The sequence below is a fragment of the Alligator sinensis genome, unplaced genomic scaffold, assembly GCF_000455745.1.
Source record: "Alligator sinensis unplaced genomic scaffold, ASM45574v1 scaffold366_1, whole genome shotgun sequence".
NCBI lineage: Eukaryota > Metazoa > Chordata > Crocodylia > Alligatoridae > Alligator > Alligator sinensis.
In genome coordinates, this window is record NW_005841851.1 from 3598894 (window position 1) to 3610231 (window position 11338).

Genomic DNA, 11338 nt, shown 5'->3' on the forward strand with positions numbered 1-11338 from the left:
GGAGAGACGGGGGTCGGGCGCCCGTGAGTAGCGGGCGCGCCTGGGTCCCCCCTCGGGGCGCCGGGGCCGGGGCCTGGGCCTGTTGACTCTCCCCCGGGAGCGCGCGTGGAGCTCGGCCTGGGCCCGCGGGTGCTGGTGCGTGACGTGACTGGGCTGGGCAGGGGGTGGTGCCCGGGGGGGAGCGGCGGGGCCTGTCAGGTCCCGGCCCGCGGGGATGTGGCTTCCCCTTCCCTTGTTCTCACCGCCGTCCCACGCTGCCCAGGTCACCGCCGGGCCGAGCGGCCCCTTCCTGCTTCGTCCCCATCCCCGACGCGCCTTCGCCCCGGGAGCCCGTGTCTCTGCGCTGGGCTGCACCTGGTCTCCGGCAGGCGCTGCGGTTTCCCCGGCCGGGGAGGTGCGGGGCTGCGGGCAGCTGTCAGGCAGCTAGTGCAGGGGCAGGAGCAGGAGCAACAGTCCTTAGGAAAGAGAGGCCACTCCGGGGGGAGCAAGAACCGCCGTGGGGATGAAGCCCTTAAAGACTGCAGGAGACCTGCAGGACTGTCTGTCCTGTTGCCTGTTGGCTGTAGCAGCTCCACAGCCTGGTCGCTTGGACCGCTGTTTGTTGGGAGGGGACCGGTTCATGAATGACTGCAGCCCTCTCTTACTTTGCATCTGTTGGGTTTGTTGACTTTTGTCTTCAAATTCTCCCCCCCCCCGCCCACCTCCCCTTCCATGTTCTGACTTTTTTGATCATCTTGCTTGTTCCAAATGCGTAAATCCCCTCTTGAATTGTATACTGACCTGGATGGACGCATGCATGGACACCCCCTCCCCACGCTGACCCAGAGACCCTGATTTCTTAGAGTCCAGGCATGGCCAGCATTTGTCTATTAAATTAGAAAGTATAGTTTGCCCTAAGTAATGTATTTTAAGCAAAGTGCATCTTTAAGGTGGAAAATACATTGTATAAAACCAAATATCACTTCAGTAGCACTCTTGGTAAACTTCCAAACATTCACTTTCGATATTAGTCTAACAAGCAATTTAAATCTGCTTCCTTGACTATTGACTTAAAGTCTCAGGTTTGATCAGACACCATTATAACAAATGGTTAAAGTTTACACTTTTATTATGAAAACACCCAGCTGTCAAAAATCTCTTCTTTTCCAATTCACAAACAGGTTCAGGTTGAGATTTGTGATCTTTAAACTCTCTTTAAAGCAAGTATCAAAAGATGCCCTTCTTGAGTGATCGTACTCTAATGACATGTTCTTTAGAAATGGTGCTTTTGAGTTGCAAAGTGCATCCACTTGTATTACAGGTTGTTATCAAGGATTATGTTTGTACTTGTAATTGATGCTATTTAAGTTCATCACCAGATTTCATAATGGGATAAAACATGATCATATACTTATTTAGATTTTTAAGTTATCCTACTGAAAAACGGCTACATTAATATGTGTTCAGAACTATTTATAGATCATATTTTATAGACAGGAAAACGTTGACTTATGGTGAAACACTTTGCTATTTGTAACCATTTTGTTACTGGTTTAAAATAAGATTTGGAAGTCCCAAAGTAGAAATAATAGCAATAGAAAGAGGAAGTTCTTTATGAACAGAAGCATAGTGGGTCTTTCAGTTACCCATAGACTTTTTCTCCCCTGCCCTGTGGGCCTACTGGGACAGAATAGTGTTTCTCATTTTGGCCACTTGGTGTCAAAGTGCACTTCTGTATTAGTTGACATTCTGGGCGTCTTTGGGATACTTTGGTTAAGGTGGGGCTGAAGCTGCAGAGTCCCACTATCAATTCTGCCGTTTCCTCTGGTAGTGTAATGGGAACTCTTCCCCCTTTTTCCCCCCGTGTTGCTAGGGATGGTACATAGCTTGCAGACTTACCAACTTCATGGAAATATGGAACTTTAAAATTCTGTGCACGTCTCTTCTATTTAGGATTGATTTTTTTTGTGTGCATTTGTCATCATAATGCAGCATCTAATACGTAGTTCAGTCTTTTTGATGTTTTCGGTTTCATTTTTCTAATGTTTTACAAATCTGTGTTGTTTTTTATCTGGGGCTTTTAGAGCACTTTTCTTAATGTTGCATTAACATTAGAGGCTGACATTGCTTGCATTTATCACATAGAGTAATATAGTCCCGCCCCCAGATGAGAATCCAGGAAGTAATGTCAGGTATTGCCTTCGGTGATGTGGCACAACTTGTGGTGCTCAGATTCCATTTTATTTTGTTTGTTTTGTATCTTAAGGTGAACTACAAACCTTAAGTTTTCTTAATTAAAAAAAAAAATCTCTGAAATCAATAGCAGAGTTTGCTTAAAAGGAATTGAATTTATTACCATTATATTTTTAACTGCATTCTAGGTGCTCTCCCTCTCTAAGCCTGACTTTGCGTAGAGAGAAAGAAGCTAAGCATTTTCCCACTATTTCTAAGGTGTTCCTGTTGCTCCTGAAACAGTTGATTATATCAGATGCTTCAGACAGTACATAAGTAACTTGTTATAGATGCTAATGATGCAAGTTCTGGAATGAGCCCAGCAGCCAACTTGTCTAAATATTAGGGCTGTCAATTAATCTGTGTTAATGTGCACGATTAACGCAAGAACCAATTCATTCATTTTTTTTGATGTATTAATTGTGCACATGGTTTTGGAGCTGTCCTCTCCGCTGTCACCTCATGATGCCATGTTGTGCCTCCTGCCACCAGGCAGGCAGGGGACATGCGGCCAGTGCATGGCTTCCGGGGCAAAGGCAGCAGAGCACAGAGACCCAGCCCACAACGGGCAGCCCACATCCTCCCCACACACAAATGCAGGGGTCACATGTCCCTCATGCCTCCCCTGGGCGTGTGTGCAGTGGTGGGGAACTGCCTCTCCACGTCCCTGGATGAGCCACCTGCAGCTCTGTCCCACGACCCGCCCTGGCCCCAGGGTCCCATTTGCCCCTACCCCACTCCCATCCTCACCATGGGGGCTTCCATGTGCTGTCCCACCATCCCTTCCCCTCCCTCTCTATAGACTTGCCCCTGTACAGACTGCCAGGCTGCATTCCTGTAGGGTTACCATATTTCCAGCTTCAAAAAAGAGGATACCTAATATGATTGGGGAGGAGGGGCAGTGATATATCTGTGCGCTGCCCTGCCCCTCATTCCAAAACCACAGCCCCCCACCCCTCACTCCTGACTCACAGTACCCCACATCCTGCCAGGGTGTGTGGAGGTACTTCTTCCCCAGGCTCCAGACCCCCTGTGGGGATCTCCCCTCCCCAGACTCCAAACCGCCCACACCTTCACAAATTCCCCCCACACGCACACACCTCACACCTACCCCAAACCATACAAAATACATGTATAATGTTGTTTTTAGCTGTGAGATTAAAATTGCAACTAATTGTACCTAATATTTTTCTAATCGTGATCAAATTTTTTAATCGTTTGACAGTCCTACTGAATATATACTTAAATGCTATTTGGGAGCCTTAAATAGACTCCTTTTGGTTTTGCCATTTGAGTTTCAGTCTAAACATGGTAGGAATGTGGCACTCTAGTATGTCATCTCGGTACATAGAGATGCTCCTAGCATGTCAAAGGAAGAGTAGCCAAGGACTCTTGCCCCCATTCCTACCTGTGATTTTTTTCTTGTGTGTTTTGGATCTTATTCTTCCTCTTTCTTTTGCTTCATAATTGTCCCTGGAGATAGAGGACTTTTATCCCTTTTTTTAACATGGTATTTGCTGTTACCTGCTATCTCATTTCAAACACTATCAAAATGGCATGAGCTATGCTTAAGCTTCAGTAAATTAAATTTTATTTTAATGTCATTTATACAAATGTTTTGTTTCCACAGCAACAATGTCAGAAGGGGACAGCATTGGTGAGTCGGTTCATGGCAAACCTTCAGTGGTCTATAGATTTTTCACAAGGCTTGGACAGGTTAGTTTTAAAGGGTCTTGTAGCAATTTATTGATAATAGGACTCAGTGCCATTTTTCTTTAGCTTATGACCTTTTGTTTCAATTTAAGGAGGCAATTGGCTAGTTATATTAATATTTATGTATATGTAACAGCATGTTACTGAATTTTTTTTCAACTCAAATACCCTCATTGTGCTAGGTTTTATCAAAAGAAGCTTTAGATATAAATTAGTAGAAATAGGGCTACACGTCACCGTACTGCAATGTTGCTACAGCACCGTGCTTTAGTACTTTCTTTTGGAAGTACTAAAACATAGCGCAGTATGAGCGATTACTATAACACTTAGATTTCCCTGCTACGTTGCCATTATGGTGACATAGCTGGCAATCACATGTAGACCTGCATGGTTGCTGTCTCCATACTGCGCTGTAGTGATGTAGCATGTCGCTATGTTGCCATAGGATGACAGGTAGACACACCCACTGTGTTTATGAAACTAACATTTATCTAGTTATGATTTAAAACTTTCATGCTGTTTTCAATCTTAAGTATTTTCAGTGGGTGTGTTTAGTATTTAAAAACCAAAATATGAGTAACCTAGAAATGAAAAGAAAACCTACTAGGAAGGTGTCTGATTAAAATAGAAGAATGTAAACAGCATATATAGTGCAAAGTAAACTAGACTTGGAAAATGTTTTTAATATTTAACTGATCTTTTATCCCAAAATATCTTGTGCATCTGTACTTACGGCATTTAATAGTATTCTATAATAAACAATGTTGTATTAATTTCTGTCTAGATCTACCAATCCTGGTTAGACAAATCTACTCCCTACACAGCAGTGCGATGGATTGTAACTTTGGGGTTATGTTTTATCTACATGATTAGAGTTTATATACTACAGGTAAACAAGCTGAATGTATTGCTAGCTTTTTTAACATAATTCTATTAAGTTTAATATAACTTAATATTGTGGTGAGGAGAGGTCCATTGAAGTGTTCCAATGAAATGGCACAATACATTTTAGAAAACTTTTCTAATTGGTGTTTTATCTTCCAATTTAAAGCTGCTTAACTTGTTCAGGTTCCAACAATTCTCTTTTACCAGGAAACCTATAAAGAATTTCTGGATTGGCACTCTTATCATTATAAGCATGCAACAGACTTCATCCTTACTAATCAATTATCTTTTTCATGTCCATCCAAAATTCAGTTAAGAACAGGAGTACTAATATTCCTTGAAGCTGTTCTAAACAAGAGTGCAATTCTATCTTTGTGTGTTCAAGGAGTACTATGGCTTTCATTACTTTAGTAGTGTCCCTATTTGAGTGTTGAACTTTTCCAGGATTAAAACCTTTAAACTTGATGATAAAGTTAAAAGAAATTGCAGCAGGCTGTGAAATTAAGTAACAGCAGTATATATGATGGAGCACTTGAATCTATGTGAATTGTCTGTGAGTACTTTCCTTTCATCATAGATGGATAATGACTTTCTTTCTTTGATTGCCCTGTGGTGACAGCTCAAAAAAATGAGTATACTCTAGAATTTAGTCCAGAATTTTTTCACCTACAAAGGAAGCAGTTCTTTTAGGGAAGCAACTGAGATGCTTTAAAAAAAACTTGTTTTGTTCTTGACCAAATAAATATGTTGAGCTGTCTTGATATTTTTCAGCCTGATTTATTTTTCTCTTTTTCCCAGGGTTGGTATATTGTGACATATGCCTTGGGAATCTACCACCTAAATCTCTTCATAGCTTTTTTGTCCCCAAAGGTAGACCCTTCTCTAATGGAAGACTCAGGTATAGTAGACACAACTCATTGCCATCATTTTGAACTGAATTTCCAAATCCCTTGACAGTTTAACATTTTCAAAGAAGTGAGAACCATATCTACTAATAGTGTCATGAGGATCATTTTAAAAACAGCAGTGCAAAAAGCTCTGTTTTTGTAGTAGTTTCCATTTAGGGATCTAAAAGCATTTTATAAATAGTAAATTAAGTCTTTGATATCATCCTCCCAAAAATGCAGAAATAAAGATGGACTTAGTCCGCGTGCATAGAAAGATTTTTAGTTGCATTAGCTTAACTCAACTGAACGTTCATATTCATCATCACAAGAGTAAAACAGAATGGTTTGAGCTGGTAACATGAAGTTACAGCTTAACTCTTCAGGCAATCTTAAAGGTGTTGAACAGTGACACAATATCTGTTGACATTGCAGGGTAATCAAGTTAGGCTAACTCTCTAGAAATAATTAGGACTGTGCAAAGCTTCAGTCCCTGATTTGATTTGGCGGAGATTCGGTGGCTAAATCTCCGAATCAAATCAGGAGACCCTTTAATCTCTCCATATCGAATCGGAACCCTCCGAATCAATTCGGAGATTTGGACATAGACACAGCTTTAAATGTTTTTTCTACATACCTCTAGGTAGCAGGCGGTTCGTAAATGCTTCGATGCTGGGGCGTATGGAGTGTCCCGCAGAAGTGCAGGAAGCTCCCCAGCGCATTTGGCAGCAGATGCGGAAGTGGACCAGAAGTACTTTTGGTCCACTTCCGGGTCTGCTGGAGAGCGTGCTGGGGGCCCTCCCCCAGCTTGACGACTGGTGCCTCCTAGGCCTGGGGCTGTACCTGGGGTCACTCTGCAGCCAGTTGCTGAGCCGGGGGGGGGGAGGGAGCCCCTTGCGTGCTCCCTGGTGGGCCTAGAAGTGGACCAGAAGTATTTCCAGTCTACTTCCAGGCTTCCCACTGAGCATGCGGGGGACTCCCCTGCGCTCCTGTGGGATGCTCCATCTGCCCCAGCATCGCAGCGTTCGTGAGCTCTGCCTGGTAACTCAAGATATGTAGAAAAAACATTTAAAGCTGTGTCTGTGGTAGAATCGCTGATTCTCTGAACCGGCATTGAATCTTCGGATTCGGCTGAATTGAATCGAGGACAGTGATCCGAATCGGCAGATCAAATCACTGTCCCTGATTTGGGCCAAGTCTGAATCGAATGGGGCCTGTTTTGCACACCCGTAGAAATAATCATTTTGCCCTTGCAGGTACAGGCAAAAATGTCACTTTGCTAAAGTTACAAAACCAGTATATCAAGCAAACTGCAAGGCTGAGTGTCAGAATCTTAATCGCATGACAGTGAAAGCTTTTGCAAACAATCAGTGTGGCCTATGGCTTGAAACCAATTATGTTGTATTCTGCTAAGATTATAAAGAAATAATAGATTCCCACTCTAACTTTTGGACATCTCTGACAATTAACCAATGGTGGCAGCTATAATAAACCCACTGAAATTTCCAAGCAAATGCGTGGTCTGGCTTTAGTTTGCCCTCATATCTTGACTTTGAGAGAGAGATCTGTTTTCAGATATTAAACTTTCTCCTATTTCTCAAAGTAGGAAATTTCTAAAGATCTGGCCTCTCATGTAGCTTAGCTCACAAAATAAGCAAGTTATTTGGTCTGACACAAAGAAGGGAGACATAACTAGTTTCCTATTAGGGGAAAATGGTAGGGGTGTTGGGGTTTTGTTTTGTTTGTTTTTTTAACTTTTCTAAGTTAAAAAACTTGAGTCAATGTTTAAGACTAGCAGTAGGAAAGAAAATAAACTGTCTTAGTCTGAGAATTAAGAAATGACTTAAAATATCTGTGTTGCGCTTTCCAGATGATGGTCCTTCATTACCCACAAAACAAAACGAGGAATTTCGTCCCTTCATTAGGAGGCTGCCAGAGTTTAAGTTCTGGTTAGTAAATCCATAAGCCACTGCTGTTTTTAAAGCATTTAAGCATCTATATCTAATTAGAACCTGGTGTTGTGGAAGGTATTAATTGTTTAATTTATTCTAAAGGCACTCTGCTACTAAAGGTATCCTGGTTGCAATGACTTGTACATTCTTTGAAGCTTTCAACGTTCCAGTATTTTGGCCAATCCTTGTGATGTACTTCATTATGCTGTTCTGTATCACTATGAAGAGACAAATCAAGGTAATTTGTGTTGAAACTCTTGGAAGACAATACCATTGTCTTAAAAGAGTCATTCTGCCAGATGAGTAGTTTAGACATTTATCTTACAATCAGCACTACCGAGGTTTTCTAATGTGCATGCCACTTTATTGATATACTTGTATTTTCTGGTGGTAATGGAGTTTCTTCAACAGTCATGAAAATCAAATTACTGTAGACACCTAAGTTTCAAAATTTAACTTTATGTTCATTCTTCCAAGGCTGTAGTTTTATCAGCATAATCTTTTTATGTAATAGCTCCATTTTTATGAAAGAATTTGAGCTGCATGTGACCTCTCTGCATACACAGATATATTAACAGATTGGGTTTTTAGATCTTACCTTGATCAGGGTAGCGGTCAAAAGCTTTATATTTAATAAAAAGAACAGAGCCAAGTAATTTTAAATAGTTTTGATAAATTATTTCTACTATTCTTTTTCCTTATAAAAGGAAAAGCAATTTATGTACAAATTTACTACAACATTTTGAATGTGATATGTTGAATCAGGATTGTAAATGAAGGTCAGGGAGCACATCTATACATGAAATTAGGTTGGCTAAATAAACTCTGGTGCAGATTTTGCTGAAATTTTTTGCCTCCAGGTGCAGCATTTTCATGTACACCTAGGACCACGCTACATTGAGCCAGGGCAGAGCAGCCCCGGCTGGCAGGGGACTCTGGAGGTTCAACCTGCCAGCCCAGGACTGCTCTCACTTGACTCAATGTCCTGCAGAGGGGCCAGCTAGGATACATGGGTCTTACAGTGTGGGGCTAGCTGGCAGGCAGTCCCCCGCCCTGTAGCATCCTTGTGCCCCAGCCAGCCCTGGTCATCATTTACACACGTATTGCGGTGGAGTAAATAACTCTGCTATAGGTTAGTACTTGTATTGAGCAGTACTAACCTACATTGAAATTAATAGCTCTGCACGTGTAGACTGAGATGCTTTATCATGGAGCTAATTAGGCAACTGGAGTAAGCATCTTATATAGATGCACCTGGGGGGTTACAAGTGATTTTAGTCTGCTTTATTTTTGTCAGTGTAAACTATCGTGAAAATCAAATTACATATGCTTTAAGAAAACCAAACCTTAGTAATTGAAACTCTCAAACAACCCCATTTTAAAGTATTTAGCACTATATACTAATATGTTGCAGTAAAACTGATCAAATCCATTTGTAATTTTTAAAAATGTAATGCTACCAAAGTTAAATGAATAGTAGGTATTTTACTTATTTTAAATGACAGAAGCACTGTCTGTAGCAAAGAACTTAGACTTGAACTGGGTTTTATGGTGTCTTGATAGAATCAACTTTATCATGCAGTTTAGTTTTTACCTTATAAAACCGATGGTTTTGTTTTTTTGTTTTTTTTTCCTTGCAGCATATGATAAAGTACAGGTATATACCCTTCACACACGGCAAGAGGAAATATAAAGGGAAGGAAGATATGGGAAAGACCTTCGCTAGCTAGAAGTTGAACTGAGCCTGTTGACTGACTCTACATGTAACTAAAAGAAGTTTTGAGCCATTGTAACAATGCCTTTTTTCTTCATATAAAGTAAATAAGAGGGAGGTGACAAAGCCGTTGAATTTTCATTTAAGACTGTCTTGCTATTTGTATCTGAAGTATCAGTTTCGTGAAGAAACTGGCATTCTAACCAAACTGCATTGCATTTATTATTTTTGATAATAAGGTGTTGGAGAATCTTTGATATCCAGTGAGATAATGTATTCTTTTCAAAGTCCATTGCAGCTACTGTGGCACTTGGGAGGTTAATGGCTACATATTAGGGTTATGGTTTTGTTTTTAAACAAAAAGAAAACTCTAGTTCTGCTCAGTATGGCCTTGTAGTGCTGTGGAGGAAAAATGTAAGGTGGCACACATGATGCTATTTTCTGCTTCATAATTATGTGCCAAGTTTACAGACATAGAACTCAAGCTGACTAGGCACATGCATGGTATTTCTAGGATTTAAACAAGCTAGTATAGATAGGAATTGGAAGGAAAATAAAACTGCCTTTCATTCTGAGTTTTGCAGGAGAACATTAATGTAGATTCCTAAGGGAACTCATTTATGTTAGGTTTTAATGCCAGTTTCACTATTGCATCTTATAGCAGATGCTGACATTGGGCTTTTTCATAATGACTCAAAACTTTGTTCTTAAACTATCATGATTTCTTTTGAGGGCCTGGAATTATAAATATATATATATTTTAATTGTTATTAGTTGAAGAAGATTTTGACTCATTTCTTTGATACTTAAAGTTTTTTGATTTAAGTTTACTTCATGCAGCCCCTTAAACGTACCCAAACTGGCTATAACAGACAGATTTTGTGGGTTTTAACACAGCTTTTCATTTTCTATGAAAAAAAAAATAGAGAAATAAATGACCTGCATGTAAAAACTTTTTGATGTGATACAGCTATAAACAATTTTATTAAGTGACTTTTTAATTCCAAAATTTATTAAAAGAGTGTCCCCTATCTTGTTCTAGTAGTTTTTATATTGAGCTAATAGTATTTATGGATCATAAAATAGTGGTCACATTTCCACTTTCATCTTCAGACAACTTGCTAACTTAGCTCTTAAGAGAGCAGTCAGTGTATATTTCAGCAGCAAAGACAAGACTGGTCACCTGAATGGACTATGTAAAACTTAGCAACCATCTGTTAAAACTGCCACTATTTAAAATATTCAAAGGAACCCTTGTTCTTGGCTTCTGCCTGGCTTCTAGCAACTTTTCATTCTGCACATCAGGAATTAGATTCAGTATTTAGCATAGAAAACTGAAAGGTAATTCCAGTTGGTTTCTTTTTTTTTTTATTTTAAAGTCTTATACTTTTCAACTAGTTTTATGGAAATTTTAGTGCTTTCTAGCATGAAACTAGCATGAAGTTTCGTACAAATGGTAGAGCAGCAGTTCCCAAACTGGGTTGCAACCCCAAATGAGGTCACAGCATCAGCAGTTGGGATTGTGGAATTTTTTTTGTGCCCCACAGCAGAGCGTGGGGTTACAACAGGGCTGGATCAACTTGAGGCAGGAGTTGCCTCTGCATCCCAGCAGGCAGGACCCAGCGCAGGATGGAGTGCCGCACCTTCATAGCCACCAAGATGAGGTACAGCAGCAGCAGTGGTGAATTGTGTCCCCACTGCTGCTGGGCAGGTAGGGGGTGCCTCAGGTTGGTGGCCATGGCAGCGTGGCATTTTCTCTCACTCCAGGTCCTGGCTGCTGGGCCATAGAGCCCCGAGGAAGGCAGGGAGCCCCAAGGCTGCAGCAGGCAGCCTGCATCCCCCCCCCTTCCCTGCCCCCCCAATGGGCTGTGCTCTGATTGCTGCCCCAGGGTAGGGAGTCAGGCCCCACACTCTGCTCTGGCTGCAGCAGCTGCTGCTTTCCATAGGTGGTAGCCGGGGCTTGGGTGCTGTGTGTTGGG

The 11338-nt window shown here is 41.3% G+C and overlaps 1 protein-coding gene across 1 annotated transcript; it reads left to right on the forward strand.

Annotated features, from left to right (window-relative positions):
• Window positions 1–10390, forward strand: RER1 (retention in endoplasmic reticulum sorting receptor 1). Its single transcript, XM_006016200.3, has 7 exons — window positions 1–135; window positions 3842–3927; window positions 4709–4813; window positions 5608–5707; window positions 7564–7642; window positions 7748–7883; window positions 9286–10390. The coding sequence occupies exons 2-7, from the start codon at window positions 3847–3849 to the stop codon at window positions 9373–9375; spliced, it is 591 nt and encodes a 196-aa protein (XP_006016262.1). The 5' UTR covers window positions 1–135; window positions 3842–3846; the 3' UTR covers window positions 9376–10390.
• Window positions 10391–11338: the final 948 nt, after the last annotated feature.